Source organism: Schistocerca nitens, chromosome 2, assembly GCF_023898315.1.
Source record: "Schistocerca nitens isolate TAMUIC-IGC-003100 chromosome 2, iqSchNite1.1, whole genome shotgun sequence".
In the NCBI taxonomy this organism is placed as follows: Eukaryota; Metazoa; Arthropoda; class Insecta; order Orthoptera; family Acrididae; genus Schistocerca; species Schistocerca nitens.
The window spans coordinates 737,455,712-737,477,101 of NC_064615.1; the positions used below are offsets into that span (position 1 = coordinate 737,455,712).

The 21,390-nt window shown below is 39.5% G+C and overlaps 1 protein-coding gene across 1 annotated transcript; it reads left to right on the forward strand.

Moving 5' to 3' along the window:
* The first annotated feature begins 9,340 nt into the window (after positions 1 to 9,340).
* On the forward strand, positions 9,341 to 10,090 carry LOC126235298 (uncharacterized). The gene is made up of 3 exons (XM_049944023.1): positions 9,341 to 9,402; positions 9,480 to 9,703; positions 9,936 to 10,090. The coding sequence occupies exons 1-3, from the start codon at positions 9,341 to 9,343 to the stop codon at positions 10,088 to 10,090; spliced, it is 441 nt and encodes a 146-aa protein (XP_049799980.1).
* Positions 10,091 to 21,390: the final 11,300 nt, after the last annotated feature.

A 21,390-nucleotide genomic window follows, 5' to 3' on the forward strand; every position in this document is an offset into this window, starting at 1 on the left:
GTAAGCGTACGTTCATATCGCTGGCTTAGTTGCGGAGTATCTTTGCGGGCAGCGTTTTACGCAGAGTCGAGCACGGGACACGGAACTGTTATGTTGTGTTGCGGGTAACTCTGCAAGTGAGAGGCATTGTTATTATGGAAATTCAAGTGTTGCTTCATGTGCTACTACAGTAAAATGATGAAATATGGGAGTGATTCAGAGGAAAGTGCGTAATGATGTATTTAAAAATGAGCAGTGCCGCCGATAACGCATTTGTGTATCCTCTCGTTGCGTGTCGCACATCAATCATCCGCGCCGTGTTCCGTCTCCCAGATGAACTAATGTGAATCAGTAATACTATTTACCACAAAAGAGAGCACTTAAGTGTCAGTGTCTTGTAGCGAGCGTGAGAACGTGCGTTCGGTCACCGCGTTTCCGCATCATCAACAATCAACCGCGCCGCGACGGTTATGTGCACGCTCGTACAATTGAGAACTGTGAACTGTAAATTAACTTTATGAGCAGTGTTATATTATTACTAGTGTCTAGGAGGACTGGGACCAGATATTCGTATGTGTGACGAGCATAAGAACTTCCGTTCGATCATTCGGCTTCTGCATCGTCATCATTAACCACCCGTGTCGTGTCAGTTACGCGTACGCTTGTCCAAGTGGTATTGTGGACAGATAATCATCTAGAAGTTGGCATCAAAACTTATGACTTAGAATGTAAGCAGTGCAACCTGTGATTTCTTATCTTCTCAGAATATAATGTTCATACCAGACATAGGACAGTGTTGTGCTTGACGTTGAGTGGCTCCCCCAAAACCCGCTTGCATATTTGGATTCATAATTTGAGGCAAGCCAGTAGAAGTGTGGAGCAGAACAATACGAACGCAGCGGGATTATCAGGTACGTGGTGTGGATAGGGCGCAGGGTCAAGAAGCGGTTAGAAGCGAGATTCCAGGGCCTGCAAATGAGAGGCATTGTTATTATGGAAATTCAAGTGTTGCTTCAAATGATACTACAGTAAAGTGATGTTACATGGGTCGTGGGCAATTTCCAAGAATGATTGCCAATCGAAGTCTCAGGTGTCCAAACGATACATATCGAACGTGCGATAGTAAATCGACTATGGAAGTCTCGTGGCGTGCGTTATGATCAATTATTTGTAATCGTCATTTTCATTAGTTTTCCGTTGTTCCTTTACTTCGTGTACATTACATTCCCACCGTAATTATTTGTGATTTGATTGGGAAACCCATACAGTTTCTGTCCATAGCTACTGTAATGTCTGCTGTTTCTCATGTTTCTTCTACAGATTGTCTGACATGGAAAACTCTAATTCCATGCATATCCAGCATAGAGAAATGTTTGACTTTTTACCGCAAATATGGACTTCTGCCGGACGAGGAAAGGAGGGACTGTGTTGACTGGTGCTGCGAAGTCTGTAAACTTCATAAGAGGAGTGTCGACACTGAGATACTGTTGCAATTTCGTTGCAGACTTTGCATAAAGCGAACCAGCATCAGGAAAAATACGTGGTTCGAGTCCTCGAAATTATCCATTCAGGCGAGCGTAATTCTTGTGTCGTGCTGGATTACGCGTTACAAGCCACAGCATCAGAACCTGAGTTATCCGCAAATACCATGTGTGACTATTTCGAGTTTTGCGGAGAAGTCTGTTACGTGATAGTGACAAATAATAGTGTGCCAATTGGTAGAGCGAATAAAATTGTAGTAGACGATCTCATATTGCTAGACGAAAGAACCAGAGAGGACGACCTTCTAAAAGTGAAATAGATCATATTTGGGTATTCGGTGGGATAGAAAGAGAGTGCCGCAAGTGTTTCGTTGTGAGGATATTGTCCCAAGACAAGCTGACTTTAGTGGGTCACATAAAACACTTCATACTGCCTGAAACAAAAGTCATCAGAGATGGGTTTCAGTTATACGAGACTCTAAAAGCTGAAGGGTTCGACCACGAATTCGTGAACCATTCTGTTGAGTTCGTCTTTTTGGAGGATACCAATGTCCACACCCAGAATGTTGAGTGGCTGTGGGAGTCTGTCAGGTCTACCATAAAAAGAGAAGGGCGTCCAGGACAAAGAGACGAACTGTACTTGTTCCAGTACCTATACTTCCACAACTTGCGTTTGCAGGGAAAAGTCGACGCGTGCGACACTCTGCCGATATTCCTGCGCGATGTCGGCAGAGTTTACCCCGGCTACAGGAAAAAAGGAATTGCCCCTGTAGCTTACACATTACACAGACTATCACAAGACGATAACACCGACCACAAGTAAGGTAAGTCATCTCCTTTGAATTTACAAGAGCTTCTCTAACGCTTTTCTTTTGTCGTTGCTGCAGTGACAACTTCAAACATACTCATAACGCCCGCCACGAGACTTCCATAAACGATTTACTATCGCACCTTCGATATGTATCGTTTGGATCCCTCCGACTTCGATAGGCAATCGTTCTTGGAAATTACCGCAACGTGTATTCAGAACCTGAAATTTCGTATAAGAAGTGCCATATAATTACTTTGAAGAGTGAACTATTTCTGTGTAAACAGTGACTGTTAATTTGGATTGTTGATTGACGTCACGTGAGCCTTGGTGTATGTACGTCAAAGAAGTTGTGACACAGTGTATTCTCATCCGATCCGTGACAGTGCAAAGAACTAGTGCTACGAAGTAAACATACTCCACGGTGGTGCGCTTTTGACGATGCTAGCGCCACCTATGTGTAAATGTGAGCACTTATTTGGTAGCCATTACGGTAGACGACGTTAGTGTCACCTATGGGCAAAAGTGAAACCTTTGTTTGGCAGCCACCATCGTATACGGCTTGAGTGACGTCTAGGAGCGACGCTGCAAATATTACCACACTTTGCAGAAAGGGTGCAGTGCTGACAGCCGTATGGCTTCAACTGAGTTGGCGCTACGGAACAGCTGCGACTATGGGGCCAGAATACAATGCAAAGTAAGTTGCGCATCACAGTGTTACCTCACGCAACTGAAAAAACGAGAGAAATTAACTGGCAGCGGAGATTGCGTTCTATAATTACGTAATTACGAACAGTGACAGTTAAAATTCTTTTGTATCATTAAATTAATGTAAACGAGACATTATTTACCTTGCCAATTGTACAGCAAAGTAAATATCACTACCAGACCTTGCTTACTTAGTAGTCTAATTTTTTAACAACACTTAATACAATTGCAGAACTGTATTTACCTTGGCTTCTATTTCATTCTCTCTTTCTTTCGTTTACGTGATCTTGTATGTTATGTGTGCTTCTGGGCATGAATTACAGCGTTGAATGCATACGGTGTTGTAGTTTGGTTATGGTTATGGTCATCCATTCTGTGCTACAACTGTTGTTGTGATTTGTTTATTTTTTGGTTGTGTGACTTATTTGTGGTTCAATGTGGCAAATCAAGCTGTTCATGCAACTGCAGTAGATAGGGAGGTGAAAGCAGATTACTTAGGTGAAAGTAATCAGGTGGAGATGAAAACAGAAGCAAGTAGTAGTGAAATGTTGAAGGATTCCGGTATAGGTGACAGTAGTATATCAACAGAGATGGGAAGTCCTAATGCAGTATCATCACCAGTCATAGAGACGTCTAGATGTAATGAGTGTAGATTTAGGTCTAACATGTCTATCGTTGACATGTTCAAAACATTATTACATGATAATAAACAATTAAAGGAAGATATTAAGCGATCAGAAGAACTACATAACAAACAATTAAGGGAAGATACTAAGCGATCAGCAAAGCCAGATAACAAAAATTAAGGGAAGATATTAAGTGAGCAGTAGAGCATATAAACGAACGACTCAGTAAAAAGATCGACGAGTCTAATGAGACTCTAAGGAAACTGGCTGAAACAAGTCATCAGAGGATAGATGAACTTACCATCCGGTTTGAGGAGAATGTTGCAGGCAACACCAAATGTTTTGAAAAGGTAGAATCGGATGTCAAAGAAGTGAAGGAAGAACTTACTAAAAAGGTTAAGGTTTATGAAGAGCATTTTGACCAACTGGATGAGGAAGTGAAACATTGTAAACACAGGATATCAGCTAATGCACTAAACCAGAATGCTTATGCATGGCGAGTAGAAGAGGTGTACAGTGAGGTAGGAAAGACTAAAGAACAGGTCGGTCAGCAAGTGAAGAGTGAAGTGAAATCACTATTACATGATGGAAGCATTGCCGGAGGTAGCTTCATTGGTATACATAATTATGAGGTCTTCCTTGGCATAGAAAATTTTAAGAACTTCAAACCAAATTGAAGATGGCATCCCAGAGATTTCTTAGATCAATTTAAGGGCGTGTTACCTGAATTATGGGATGAGCACAGAAAGATACACTTCGTTGCAGTACGATTGGAAGGTGAAGCTGGTACCTGAGGACATAAGTGTACAACCTTTGCTGAATTTGAAAAAGAATTTTTGCAACAATATTGGTCGCGGCGGAAGCAAAACAAAGTATGTAACAGTCTATACCAAGGTAGAAGGTTTGAGAGAGGGCGCGACCAGAAATTAAAGAAATTTTTTCAAGATTATTATGATAGGAACTTGTATTTAGATGAACCGATGACGACAGAAGCAATAGTGTCCTTGATCATAAGTAAACTACCGACAGGAAAACAGGATAAGTTGCTAGCAATCCCTAGAGATGACGTAGAGGCTATGAACTCAGCCGTAGGGCAACTAGAAACGTTCTATGATTCGCGAGGAACAGGAAGAGGAAAAGGTGAGAGTAGAGTACCAGGGAACAACAAATCCAATACAGATACCCATTTAAACCATAACAAAAGACATGGTGGATGACATTGTAACAATAATAATGACAGGAGACATTATGGTGATTTCTGTGGCCATGGTGGTCACAGAGGCGACCGTGGCAACTAGGGATATCAGAACTCAGGACACGATGTATCGGATGACCAGTTGCGAAACTGGAAACGTGGCAAGTGGAAAGAGTATATAACTTATTTTGAGGGTGTAATCAGCAGCATACCTCATGCCACGAAAGCAAACACATTGTGGAAAACATTAAACTATACTATAGTGAGCAAGATCAATGACTGACTGATATATTGTGACATGTCTGAATCTGCATACAGGGTGTTACAAAAAGGTACGGCCAAACTTTCAGGAAACATTCCTCACACACAAATAAAGAAAAGATGTTATGTGGACATGTGTCCGGGAACGCTTAATTTCCATGTTAGAGCTCATTTTAGTTTAGTCATTATGTACGCTCAATGGAGCACGTTATCATGATTTCATACGGGATACTCTCCCTGTGCTGCTAGAACATGTGCCTTTACAAGTACGACACAACATGTGTTTCATGCACGATGGAGCTCCTGCACATTTCAGTCGAAGTGTTCATATGCTTCTCAACAACAGATTCGGTGACCGATGGATTGGCAGAGGTGGACCAATTCCATGGCCTCCACGCTCTCCTGACCTCAACCCTCTTGACTTTCATTTATGGGGGCATTTGAAGGCTCTTGTCTACGCAACCCCGGTACCAAATGTAGAGACTCTTCATGCTCATATTGTGGATGGCTGTGATACAATACGCCATTCTCCAGGGCTGCATCAGTGCATCAGGGATTCCATGCGACGGAGGGTGGATGCATGTATCCTCGCTAACGGAGGACATTTTGAACATTTCCTGTAATAAAGTGTTTGAAGCCACGCCGGTACATTCTGTTGCTGTGTGTTTCCATTCCATGATTAATGTGATTTGCAGAGAAGTAATAAAATGAGCTCTAACATGGAAAGTAAGCGTTTCCAGACACATGTCCACGTAACATATTTTCTTTCTTTGTGTGTGAGGAATGCTTCCTGAAAGTTTAGCCGTACCTTTTTGTAGCACCCTGTATATGTCAGCAGCTGTTGTCCTTAAGTACCAACATTCATTTCTGATTATTATGAGGTTTTATGAGGACACTCTTATCGAGTGAGATTTAACTTGGATGTGTTACTGCCATATCATTTTTTTACTTTCTATTTGTTTAATCTAGATTATATGTATTACATTTTTCCTTGCCCATACAGTGATATGGTTTAAGTGATTACTAGTGTCTAGTGTCTATAGGTTGTACTATCTAAAAGTGTTTGATTTAAAAGTTTCTTACTACTCCTGCTTAATGATTGCTATTAGCATTTGTGCCATTCACTTAGTAACTGAATTTAACTTAGTGGAGATCCATATATTTTTTCTCTTTTTTTTCTTATTAGCCTGTGTTTTTGTTTTACTATATCATATAGAACATTGTAATGTTTATTGTAGCAGTAACAGACTATGAGTAGGTTGAATAGGCATTGCTAGGACAACACCGAGACCGTCGTTAACCTGTTTCATGTACGCCAATGGTCGGATTACCACGAGGCAAGAGTGACGAGCTGACAACTATACTGCACATCTGCTCGTCGGCGCAGCGTCGACGTTACAGTCGCTCCCCACCCCTTTCAATGCAAAGATCACTCTCTTGTGCTGCAGTGTTGTGAGTAGTGAAATTTTTTTTTTTTTTGCTGGATTTTGACAAATAGTGCTGATGGAGGTTCTCCGGCTTTTGCCCAATAGTGCCATCAGTGATATTGTCTGCCTGGAGTAGCAATGAACACGTGTTTTTTCTACTGTTTTCTTTTATCTCTTTCTTTCAAGCACCTGCCTATCATATCTAACCTATTGTGTTTGTATTTATAAACCTTTCTATTTCAGGGACTTAATATTCTTGTGTCTTATTGTGTTAATTATTTGGTTTATCCACTCTACTGTAAATTAGTTTTGCTATAGCGGTTGCACTGTAGGTAGGGATTTTTGTTATGTTTTTTTTCTTTTTTTCTGTTGACAACTGCTTACTTATTGTTCTTTATGTTTTCATTATTGTGAGTGACTCATGTCTGGTCCACATGTGGCAATGGTCTATACCCGTGGGATGGGGCAGTACACCCTCTGCCCTCACACCACCTCTTTAACCCCCTGCAGGAGGGAATTATCTAGGTTTCGATAGTCTCTTCAACAGTTCAAAAACTTTTTTGTGCGGGAATGTAAGCATACTGTCATATTGCTGGCTTAGTTACAGAGTACCTTTACGGACAGCATTTTTTGCAGAGTCGAGCATGGGACACGGAACTGTTATGTTGTGTTGTGGGTAGCTCTGCATGTGAGAGGCACTATTATTATGGAAATTAAAGTGTTGCTACAAGTGCTACATCAGTAAAGTGATGAAATATGGAAGTGATTTAGAGGAAAGTGCGTAAAGATGTATTTAAAAATGAGCAGTGCCGCCGATAACACATTTGTGTATCCTCTCGTTGTGTGTCGCACGGCATCAATCATCTGCGCGGTGTTCCATCTCCCAGATGAACTAATGTGAATCAGTAATACTATTTACCACAAAAGAGAGCACTTAAGTGCCAGTGTCTTGTAGCGAGCGTGAGAACGTGCGTTCGGTCACCGCGTTTCCGTATCATCAACAATCAACCACGCCGCGACGGTTACGCGCACGCTCGTACAATTGAGAACTGTGAACTGTAAATTAACTTTATGAGCAGTGTTATATTATTACTAGTATCAAGGAGGACTGGGACCAGATATTCGTATGTGTGACGAGCATAAGAACTTTCGTTCGATCATCCGGCTTCCGCATCATCATCAATCACCCGCGTCATGTCGGTTACGCGTATACTCGTCCAAGTGATACTGTGGACAGATAATCATCTAGAAGTTGGCATCAAAACTTATGACTTAGAATGTAAGCAGTCCAACCTGTGATTTCTTATCTTCTCAGAATATAGATGTTCATACCAGACATAGGACAGTGTTGTGCTTGACGTTGAGTGGCTCCCCCAAAACCCGCTTGCATATTTGGATTCATAATTTCAGGCAAGCCACCAGAAGTGTGGAGCAGAACAATACGACCGCCGCGGGATGGTCAAGAAGCGGTTAGAAGCGAGATTCCAGTATAAGGGACCCCCAACCACTTGTTCCACTAGGTGTGTTACAATGTTTTCATCAGTTGTTTCATTTTTCTCGAAGCACCACGAACCAGAGTTCCGCTTTTTCCGGCAAACTCGCAGCGTTCGTACTTTCATCTGCACTTCTGGCGCTCCATGGGGTCATAGCTGGATTATTTTGATGTTCTACTGCCGATTGTAACTCCCTGATTTGTCTTTGTAGCTCGTCTTAAATGCCTACTAAATATTGTTGCTTACACGTCCGCGTCGTCCTCGGATCCGACGATATCGATCGACTCCGTATTTTCATTTGCTTATTTCCGCTTGTTTGCGGGGTCACTACTTTATAGCCCTCCTCAGCATCCATGTAATTAATTTCGACAAATACTATTTCAGGAAAACTATTACCTTATTCGCAAAAGTCTGAATCAATTCTCAACAAAGAGCAAAGTTTTTTTAAAAAAAAGGAAAGACAAATATGACAAAGAATAAACAACATTCTCTGTTTCCATTTCCGGAATAAACAACAACGTGCACTGAGCTTTATTCATCGAAAAACTTTGGCTATTTGAACGTAAAGTTCAGCAAGGCCACTGCTTTTAGGAAATCCAGGACTTGAAGACTGGTGATGAATGGTATAAGCAGTTAGCTGATCCTTAAATTTCCTAGAATTGAAGGATGGTCCATCATCTGTTTCCAGCACATCAAGTATTCCAGACAAACTGATTCAGTTACCTATTATTTTTTCAGAAGTTCTTCATTGGTATTGCTTAGCATATTATAAAATTAAAGAAATTGATGATGTCTGTCCACTATTAGCAAATACTTATGTTTTCCCAAACCAAATAAATCTGCAGAAATTATTTATCCTTGTTAACTTTGTATTGACTCCACTATAATGGGTTCATGTATCTCATTTTTCGGATGCTGTTGATGTATGTTACATCCTGATATGTAATTCTTGAGTTATTTTTTCCAGGTGTCTTACATGAACTGATTTAAGTGTCCTTTTAATTAATTGTTCTGGTGTAATTATCTTTTGTCCTTCGAAGAAAGTTCCTTCAGTACAGCTAATCATTTCTTTAAAGATACAAAAATGTGACAATTCTTACGTCATTTCCTTAATTGTATCTGGAAATCGTATTTGATCGAGAGCCATATCAGATGATTTAGTATGCTCTTCGTGATTATCAGGTTCACGAAATTTACATAAACTGGATAGAAATGCAGTACAAAACCACCAGTAGCTGGGTGCAATGTTCTGCAGGACTGACTGCCAGCTTTCTTGTGACAGACAGCACTCGTCAATGCTCATCTCAGTCCCTTTGTTACTGTAATGCATGCCATAACACACGACTTACAGAAGTGTGTACCATGTACGTGGCTGATGATGTGATACTTACCAGGCAGGATCTTGAAACTCAAGTCCAATCATGGTATGATGTCCACAAAGATTTGACCCCCATTTAAACACCCACAAGACTGAGTGCCTTGAAACGATCTCATCTCCTAGGACAATAGAAATTAATGAAGCTTCTCTTATCAAGATGGACACATTCCGATGGTTAAGTTATCGACTACAGAGTTATGGCTCTGTGTATGGGGATGTGCGATCAAGAATCAAAATGACCTGGATGCGATTTAGAGCTGTCATTCCTATTATTTGTGAAAAGACGATGCCTATTCGCCTAAAATCAAAGACATACCGCAAACTGAAAAGGTCAGTTGCATTATATGGTACCGAGTGTAGGCTCATACCTATAAGTCCCGAGCACTCACTACATGTCATGGAAATACAGATACTGAGAAAGTCCTGCTCGACCACATCACAGTAAAATGATACAACAGCTAGCTGTAACGGCTCCAGTCAGTGAGAAGATGCAAGAATGATGACTTCGGTAGCATGGAGACATCATAAGAGCACCACCTACTATAGTCATCAGCTCAGCCTGTCATCTCACTGTCATAGGTCAGAAACAATGTGGAAGACCTAAATTACGGTGGTTAGACATTATAAACGCAGATCTAAGATCAAGAAACCTAAATCGACAGGAGACGCAAAATCTTAAGAAATGGCATGCATTGAGCCACAAAGCAGAACCCACTCCAATGGGAAGGCATTAAGAAGAAAAGATTCTTAAATATAGCTGCCTTTAGTTGAGTCACTGACAGGTAAAATCATAAGTACTGGTTCTTCCATTTCTACCTTACCTTCCTGTTCCTTGTAATCTCTGCTTAGAACATCAAGTAATACAGATGCCGACTCTCTCAAATTTCTGTGGGTACATATCAATAGCGGAACGTGGTATATGTTTTCAGGGGAGTCTCGATATTTTTTTAAATGATTATCTTTCACTGCTAATTTTTTATAACCATTGCCCATATTATAAAGGGATATGCTGTGCTAAAGAAAAATATACCTTTACTGTTAGTTGGGGCTCCTTAAGTATAAGAGAAATGGGTTCAAATCTGGGTCCAAATGTATATGGCCAGATCCACAAGCCATAAAATGTTTCCGAGGTCGACTCTGTCTGAAATGAACAATGGGGCCAATTCTGGGACCAAAGTAATGCACTGACAATGTGTCCACCCACACAAAGATTTCTGTGATAGGCCCTGACTCACAATGGCTCTCACACTAGTTGGTTTGTCTTCTAAGGATCAGTTACTGATGAATATTCTTGACATATATAATCGTAACATTAACTGATTATTCCGTCTTAAATTATTTGTCTACTTTTCAACTTTTAATTCACTATTAAAATGCGATTTAGGTCAGCAATTATGAAGTATTGTATACTTTAAACGATTTACATGAACAATTATTGCAAGAGGCAGTGATGTTATCAACACTTTAATAAAAGAAAATACCACATTCAGACAGATTAAAACGAAAAAATCTTCATAAATGCGGATAATTTTGATTGCATTGCGGAAAGAACTATGCAAGGATTTTCTTCTGAACAGAAACTACAAGGTGACTAACTTTATACACCAAATGATAATAATAATCACGACATGACAATTCAATGTAAAATACATTCCTTCTTACATCATTTGCATTTACGAATTTGTTTGCAGTTTTGATAACATCAATTTTTTATTCATTTCTTTATGAACACGCAAAATTGCCAACACTTTCAGTCTTATTTGGGTCACTGTTGACTGCGAAAATATCTACAAACGTCAAAGTTCGCTCAGAGGTAGAAGGAGTAATAGGTAAAGTTAAAATCATCCTTACAAATTGCACTCACTCTGTAAGCATCTCATGCATGGGTCCGCTATCTTCTCTACATAAAATATTTGTAATGTCTGACAAGATGGCAAATTATTCTTACTTTGTTCTGCATGTCTTTCTTCTGCTTGTTTTTATTAAAGTCTGTCCCACACAATTGCAGAATTCGATCAGCACCAATTTGACCGATAGGAAAAGCTTTAAGTTGTGAAATAAGCTCCGAAACCTGTGTTTGAAATCTATGATTTAGTGAATCCACAGACACATAAATTATTTCAGTAAATATTTATGCGTACATTTCCCCAACCTTTTGATACACATGAGGATTACTACCTTCATTGTAGCACTTTGGAATTTTCCTTTTACAGGCAGAACTGATTCATCTGTGTTCAGTTCCTCTGCTTTCCTCATCGTTTCATTCCACAACTATTTGTGCCAAAATATTTGTAAAGTTTCCACTATAGTTTTGATTTCTCAGTATGAAAATGATTTCTTCTGATAGTAAGAATGAAATTTTTAAATCCTGCCTAAAACTGAAAATAAGGAAGCTCAATTGATGTAGGTTTTAAAAATATCCACTAGCTTTCCCACCGACTTCACTTTTCTTTCTTCTATCAGATCTTCCTAAAATTACAAGAGAACATCATAATTACTTTCTGATGATTCTTGTGGTTGTACCTTCAAACAACCTTTTGGGACAAAATGGCAACAAAGTCAGTCTGGGAACGCTTTTTTACAACACCAGCTTCGTTGTCTTCTTGTAGTGGCTGAAACACTGTTAGCTTCTTCAGCTAATGTCTTACAGAACGTATTAATTCACTAAGAATCGCCAGAAAGTCCTTGCACATAATTAATACCTTGCATTACATATTGCACTACCAAAATCAAATTACGTGCTGAATGACGAACAAATGTAGCTATTGACTCCAGCTGTGTAATCCTGCTTTGAAAAACTGTTGAATGTCCACTGACATTACTCGCTCCGCCACAACATTGACCATCAAAGTATTTTACGTCGAGAGATAAGTGTCTTATGACATCCTGGACGACATCAGACAATGTCCTAGACCATATTGCAGCTACTTCATATAATCCCATAAACTCATCTTCAAGTTGCCGATTTTTATCGACAAATATGAAGCAAATGGATATTTTTTCGTTCATGATATGTCGCAAGTCACATCTAAAAAGAGAGAAAAATATTTTACCACCTTAATGGATTTCACAGTGTTTTACTGTACATCACTGGATAATAAAGAGACAATTTAATTCAATACATGGTGAGAAATGCACTTATACATAGTTCGCTGCAACCAAGATTTCAGTTCAGGGGCATCTTCTGCTATAAGCAACATCAACTGATGAATATTTGCAGGTTTATTGGTGTGACCTTAAATTGCTAATCGTTGCTGACTTAAAAAGTGGAGGGACGTTATTATCTTCAAAACCGCTTTTTCATTTTTCCTAATTCATGTGTTGAAAGAAGAATGACACATTGGTTCCTTGTTTGGCAGTTGACACAGGAGCTATGGACGAACAACGAAGTGTATGTTTCTCTGAACTCTGAAATGTTCAGTTGTCTTTCGCCGCTGCGAAAATCCATTTCAAAGAAATGCATTATATGAATCTCTGTCTGCAGAAGTATCAGTTGTCAACGAAAGCACTATACTGGAATCAAAAGCGTTTTTACACACACTACAAAACACTGTCCAATTATTTGTCTTAATAAATGCAAGGAAGTGTCTTTTTCCATCCCTTATGCTATGACCTGTCTGATAACTTCTTGACACTTGTTTCTAATGCACTACAGGGATTGGCAGATGACAAATTCTTGGGTTCCTTATTTCTTTGATTTAATGTGCTTTTCACTATGTACATTCTCAGTACTATCCACCTACGATGACGACAACAAACACAAGATGAATTTATCCATAGCGACTAGAAAACTTAATGTTCGAATTCGAAAGTATGTAAATAAGTAATAGTGTATTGTGTTTCAGCATTCCATAATCACTCAGTAATTGTCCCACATATGAAAATTGGAAAAATTTTTGCCTGACAAGGAGGTTTTGCTCCACACATCAGGTCAGTAAACACACTTCTTGGTACTAACTATAAACAAAGCAACTCCCTCTTTTCTGAAAATTAGAATTTTTCATTGTACAGTCAAAGATTCCACGTCCTTCCAAGCCATTGTCTCTTGGAAAAGACAAACAAAATGATAATCCAGTTCACTTGAAAACAACTTCACTGAAATCACAAAACACGATACTCTTACATGATTGCAACAAACAAAACAAGAAAAATCAACTACTGAGGTAGTTGGTCACAGTTGGCTTCCTTCTTTTTCGGTATATTCTTTATTAATGTCCAATATGGACAAGTAGTTATTTTAAAACAACTGTTGATGAATGGAGTAAATATATTGTAGTGTGTCACTTCTAAGGAAATATAAAAGCAAGCCAAAAAGACAGGATTCTATTCTAAATATACTTTGCTGTTGTGGGGAGTATGTTGTTTGGTTCCCACTGCACAAACATATTTAAAACAAACAATTATATTTAGGATGTTAGAAATTTTAACTTCCATCTCAATGTTTTAATTGCTTATTATTTTTGGTAATGGAAAATGAGATATATTTATTTTATTTTTATCAAACTAAAAACCTTGTATGATTGGCACATCCATAAGTGGATGTTCAAGTCTCAGAGCACCCACATAGTCAGTGGGCATGTCTGGTATTTGTATATTTGTATATTTGTAATTACTTCAGAAGAATATGGCACAATTTCAAAAATTATGCTCTTCAACCTTGCCATGATCTTTTAGAACTTGTCTCCAGTGAGTTGTGATCGCACTCAATGATCAACTTATTGCCATATATATATATTTATGAAATTTTTTGCTGCAAATAGATTGCCCATGACTTCTTTTTCTGTTTTTGGATATAACTGTTGTGTGAGTGACAATGCAACTGATTGTTTACACTGCAATAGGGCAGCTGCTATAGCTCTTTGGCTGGCATTAAATGACAACCAAATATCTTCACTTACATTATAATTATGAAGAACTGGAGGTGTTGTGAGACATTCCTTTATTTTGATAAATATTTACTGTTATGGCATATCCCATTTCCAGTCAGCTTCTTTCCTTAGCAACTGCCACAATGGGTCCCTCAGTTCAGAAAGATTTGGTACTTGGTTAGATAATTATATGCCCAGAAACCAGTACCTGTTGAGATATGAGCCATTATACTTCTGACAAATAATGAGTAGTGGTCAGTTATGTTGGCCATGCCGCAAGAAAGTGTCTCATCATTTGAATAATTACAAGGGCGGGAACAGACTGTGGCGCAAGATGGCTGCCGCCTGTTAGTTGAAAATCAATTCCCATGAAACAATTCGCCAGTGTCGCTGGAGGACAAAAACAGACTTTAACCAGTTGATATTGTCGCATTATCATATAAGGCTCCCAAGCAGCTGTTGCAGGGGCAGCAGCTTCACATAACTTCGACACAGACAGCAGGGCGAATGACAAAGGAGGGCATGTTATTTCCACTGATAACAATAGTAGCAGTTGTAATGTCCCCACAGAAAATACCCTCTACCACGCACCAATTAATCATTGTCAATCAGACCATCCACATTCATTCACTTTGGAAAAGTATCTGATCTGATTTTCTCGTAACATATGCGGCGACAGCTCGATGACGCCAAAGTATTTTCTAGTGCGTTTATTCTTTGAAATAACAGAGATGCATATATGCATTCTCCATGGTTGTTAGAGTGGTAACTAGGACAGCTTCTGGAGTATCTGTTGAGGGATTGACGTGTTTCTGAGAGATACATATTTTGCTTTTCTTCTCGCTAAAGCGAGCCAATTAACATTTGTGCCGCTAGCGGTTTTTTTGAAGAGAAAGAGACTGTAAACGGAAAATAATTAAGGCGTAGAATCACCGGTGATCTGGATATGTAATGGAGATGGATTTAATACACAATTTCCTTCATAAATAAGGTTTGTGACTTTTTTGTTCTGGAGTGAATGAACGAATGAGTTTTTTTCTGAATCATTTGATGATCACGTTGGCCCTGTAATTAGTGGGGAAGTTTCAGCTGTGTCGAAGAGAGCCTGCAATCACTGAGTCTGTGTTAAATCGTCCAAAAAGGCTTCGTACACATCTGGAATTCGCAATCTTTCGTAAAAGGAACAAATTGTCCACACGATTGATTCTCCCGACTGAATGCAGTTTTAACAGTAATAATAAATGTAAAGATGTATTACAGCAAGCCAGCCGCTGATTACCAAGATGAAGGACTCCACCAAAGATTCTATTTAGCTGATTTCACGTAATGAAATACTATATTAAAAACTGTACATAGATAAAGGAGAGAAAGAGAGAGAGCGAATGAAAAATAGAGATGATACTAATAATCCTCCATTAGTCTAACCTTTCGCCTGTCTTATCACGGATCAGCCAAGAAATGGGAGGCCCTTACTTTACTGTAGAGATATATGTGTGAAGGTGAAGGGATCTTAAAGGCAACAGATACACGTCTATATGGACAAGACATTACACAAAGTTAGCGGCTAGCTGCATTCATCATCTATTCTTAAATGAAGAGACGGCAACTTATTATCCTTAACATTTAAAAAAAATGTTAAAATGGCCAATCCGTGACAGGACACGTTTTTGGACGTTGCTAAAATAATTTTGTTCTCTGTTTCATGTCAACTACGACGAGCTAACCTAACTGACGCTTGGAAAAGAGAAGAAAGACTCGCAGGTGATATAATTGGATCTACAAATAAAGCCGAAAGACAGCATGCTGGGCACAGAGGAAAGGCCAGATCTATATTTTTATTATTAAAGCTTGCTAGTATAGTTGAAGTATACGCTTTTCTGTTTAGTGTTATTTGATATTTGAACATTGATTAATTGTGTTCATGTTAGATGTGTTTTGATTGACCTGTCCCAGTTGCATTTATCTGTATATGTACATTAAGAAAGTAGACACAGAAGTACTCTTGTGTGAACGGAGTTACATATAGTGACAGTAGAAGGGAGTTATATATAGTAGAGATGGACAAACTGAAACACATAACTTTTTCGAAACAAATGAAACAGTACAATGTAATGTTTCGATACGCTGTTTCGAAACAGTGAAACAATTTGTGTTTTGTAATCTAATAAACCTACACATTTTATCACCTTCAATGTCTACTGTATAAGTATGTCCATATAAACACAAATGAGGTGCGAGAGCACTAATCATGTCGCAGAAAGTATGAAACTATCACTTAGGTGTCTTGGCAGTTTCGTATTTCCTGCAGCAAATGCACTGCTTTCGTGTCGTGTGACTTTCATACTTTTCAATTGGCTGAGGACAGCCATAGCTGAAGACAGAAGAACCACCACAAACGGAACTGGAGGTGGGAGCAAACTGCAGAAACAACGGATATGCTACTGGGGTTCCCACACTCCATTAGTATGGGTAATATACCCATCCTGCTTCTTTCCATGCACACAAAGGGAATCATTGAGGATAATAGGCACAGTCACTATAGACTCACAAATAACGCCAAATAATTCGAATAAATAACAAAATATAACAAAAAATTTTGTCTTTCAAGGTGTTTCGAACCGTTACTATACATTCACCATGCTTCCTAGTCCTTCCCGTTCACCATTACACTATCAGTGATATGTCAAACAGATGCTTGCAATTATACCTACATCAAATTTATGTATATGTCTAATAACTGTCACTCTACGCCTTTTTTATTCAAAATGTTGCAGGCTTAGTTGCGTTTCTTAATATGATTACAGTACATGAACAGAGAAGAATATGTTATAAAAAATTGTAACTTAACTGAATGATTTTCACATATTTATTATTTTGAATGTGAATAGTATGCGTTGTTTTATTGTTTATTTAGTGTTTATAAAGCAGATGTTACGCCATTTCGGAATAGGATAGTCAGCTAGAAACGAAGCTTTATTTTCGGACATCTTAAGCTTCATGCTATTGCTTGTCAAAAAGATTTAGACACTCTTGAAAGTGTTTCACGAAGTGTTATGCTGTGTTTCAGTACCTGTGCCGAGCCCGAATCTCGTCCGACACAGAGCGGAATGAAACATCACTGTTTCGATACAATCAGTCCGTTCCAAGCACAGGTGGACTGAAACAGCCTTATTTTGAAACAACGATACAGTTTCTGTGTCTGGCTCGAGATCGAGACAAGGGCGGAATGAAACACCGCTGTTTCGAAACAGTGAACCACAGCCGTTCCGAAACACTGAAACAGTTCCACGTATCGATACCCTGTATCGAAACATAGAAACAGTGGCCAAGTCTAATATATAGTGACATTAGAACATTTATATGGTTTTAACTAGGGCAATGTTTAGGATGAGTCAAGCAGAGCAAAGCAGCACGCAACAGCCTTCAGCTGTTAGCACTGATAATAATGATGCAGTAAGAAGTGTTGTAGGACCGATGGCTACAGATAGCGCAATAGAACGCCCTGTAGACACGGCTAGAGGTGTAACAGCAAGTACACAGCAGGGATTAGATCCATTGGTAATTATCATGAGACAGATGCAGATGATAACCGAGAGCATGAATACTTTGAAAACCGACATTAACGCGAAATTAGCCTCAGTTACTGAAGGGCAAAATGATTTGAATACGAAATTAGCGTCAGTTACTGAAGGGCAGGAAAATCTGAAAACCGATATTAACGCGAAATTAGCCTCAGTTACTGAAGGGCAAAATGATTTGAATACGAAATTAGCCTCAGTTACTGAAGGGCAGGAAAATCTGAAAACCGATATTAACGTGAAATTAGCCTCAGTTACTGAAGGGCAAAATGATTTGAATACGAAATTAGCGTCAGTTACTGAAGGGCAGGAAAATCTGAAAACCGATATTAACGCGAAATTAGCCTCAGTTACTGAAGGGCAGAATGATCTGAATACGAAATTAGCCTCAGTTACTGAAGGGCAGGAAAATCTGAAAACCGATATTAACGCGAAATTAGCCTCAGTTACTGAAGGGCAGGAAAATCTGAAAACCGATATTAAAGCACAATTAGTGACAGTCACTCAAACTCAAGAAGAAATGACATTAGTCCAGACTGAGATTAAGCAGCAGTTACAAGACAGTTTTTCCGAATTAGAGCAGCGGATAGAGGCGAAGACCAAGGAACTCAAAGATCAGGCCAAAGAGACGGAACGAAAATTAACTGCACAAATAGAATTGGTGAAAGCACAATGTGAGGAATCTACTCACCGCGTACGTGTCGAAATGAAGGAGTATGTGGCTATTAAGATAGATACTGTACGGGAACAAGTGGAAATGGTACAAAAGCAAGACGCTATGTCATGTGTAATTGCGCAACTTCCTGAATTGGCACGTACACAGGCTAACCTAAAGGAAAGTGTTGAACACCTGACAGAGCGTCAAGACGTTATAGACCACAAAATTAACGTATTAACGGGTAAATTATCCGAAATCACATTAGAAAACAAAAGGCTAATGTGTGAAAACGTTGAGCAAAATGTTAAGGCAGCATTCCAGAGTTTATCTGGCAAACAGGAAGAGAATTTGTTTGCGAAAGGACTTGAGGAGGTGCGACAGCAGTTAGGTGCTGATTTGGAGCATTGGAAACAAACGATAGAAGAGTCGATGCGCGCTTCACAACAAAGCTCAGAACAAATGAATACAGGGCAGCAGCAGAAGTTGGCAGCGACTATAGAGCCAGTTACTGCCCATTCGCCCACAATACCGACTTGTGTAAGTAATTCAAACATTAAATTGCCACAAGCTGGTTGTTTGCGTGAATTCTTATCTAACGGAGATTACGAAAGCCTTTGCCATGCCGAAGAAAAAAATGATAAAGCATCGGCAAGTCCAGATTTTTAACCCTGACAAAAGGGGGGTCCATCCAATTGTTTTTATTCGAAGTTTCAGAGGAGTGCTACCCAGAAATTGGTCGGAGTGGCAGAAGATCAGTTTTGTTACAGGATATATACAAGGTTCGGGGGCGATCTGGGCCTCGGACATGACTTCTGTTTGCTCGACATATGACGATTTTGAGAAGGCGTTTTTAGCAAAGTTCTGGTCAGAAGGGGTACAGGAACGCGTAAGGCAGGAGGTGCTCTATCCAGAGCCTTTCTCCTTTTCGAAAGGAGGCCTTAGAAAGTATTTCGAAAAATATGTAAATAAAACGAGATACTGGGACAGACCTATGCCCTTGCCAGACATAATAAACATACTTAAGGCAAGACTACCTACTAGCATCTGGAATCAATTGATTTACGGCAACGACAAAGACTTGGAGTCGTTCCTCACGACGTTAGACCATATAGATATTATCGAAGAGAACAACCAGAAAGCCCGTAATAACAGATTACAATACAGAGAGATAGAACCTCCACCATACGGTAGGCAAGGTGGAAGTATGGGTTATACCAATGGCGATCAATCGACACTTGAAGGGAATGAACAGAGATCGTTAAATAATGGAGAAACCCCTCAAAATCTCAATAGTCAATGGTCTTGCGAGGGGCTATTCAAGGAACAACAGGAACGGGAAAAGATACAATCCCGTGTGCGGGAACGAAAGAAATTTCAGATCCCAAGCCTGGAATAATAACGGTAATAGAATGTGGAATCAACCGGGAGGAATGAATTCAAATAGCCAACATCAGTGGGGACGGACATTTACGAATCAACCGGTAATTACCGAAGTGACGGATGATGTCAACCAGCAAAGAAATCAAAATCCAACAAACTTTTAAGGACCCACTCGTGCCCCGGAGGAGCGGTCAACAGTTGGTTGAGGGGCAACAGGATATGCGTACCCATGCTAACATATAATGATGGACGATTACTGGCAGATGAACTGACCAAGGACTTAGAACCACAAGATGAGGATAAGGAACAGGTGGCAGTAGCCGAAGTGCAAGTCATTATGGAGACCATACCTATAGTGGCGGTTTTAGACACAGCTGCAACCACAAATGTTATTTCGGAGGCACTATTCAACAGGATCAGAAATATAAGACGAGTACCAGTATTTCCAGTTCAAAATTGCAGAATAATAGGCGCCGTTGGGGCTCGATCGGCTAATGTAAAGGTGCAGTCACTACTTGGTGTGGAATTCGGAAATGTAGCAATATTAAGCACATTCCCGGTTGTGAAAAATTTGGTGGTAGATTGCATTATCGGAGTCGACAGCCTACGTCAATACAGATGCAGTATAGATTTTAAAACAGGAAAACTTTGGTTGAATGTTAATAAACAAGAAATTGAGTTGGAGTTGTTGAAAAAAAAGCCTTACGAGAAAATATAATTGTGGGATCAGTGTGCAAGTAATCAGGATGGCCCAAAATTCGAAAGAGCACATAATTAATGAGTTCCAAGTCAAAGAAGATTTCGGTCAATTAGTGTTTGAAAAGTTAAATGAATCCGACTGCATTATCAAAGATCAGAAGAAGCAGCTCAATGAATTATTATTAACATATGAAAACGTTTTTGATGAAAGGCCAGGAGATATTAAGGGATACATATGCCATCTCTACGTTAAGCCGCACGAAACGTATTGTAGAACTTTCTATCCTGTTCCCTGGAGGTTAAAGGCTCAAGTTCAAAAGGAAATAGATCGCATGTTGAAATGGGGTTTGATCGAACCCTCTACAAGCCCATTGTTAGTCATACCAAAAGCAAATGGGACTGTTAGACTGGTACTCGACGCCACAGAAATAAATAAAATCATAATTCCAGAGGGAACACATGCGGGAAACATAGACGAACTTATACAACAGTTCCAGAATGTCCAATATTTGACGAGCATTCATTTTTGGAGCTCTTATTGGCAAGTCAAGCTGGATGAGTCATCAAAGAAGTATACGGCTTTCATTTACACTCCTAGAAATTGAAATAAGAACACCGTGAATTCATTGTCCCAGGAAGGGGAAACTTTATTGACACATTCCTGGGGTCAGATATATCATATGATCACACTGACAGAACCACAGGCACATAGACACAGGCAACAGAGCATGCACAATGTCGGCACTAGTACAGTGTATATCCACCTTTCGCAGCAATGCAGGCTGCTATTCTCCCATGGAGACGATCGTAGAGATGCTGGATGTAGTCCTGTGGAACGGCTTGCCATGCCA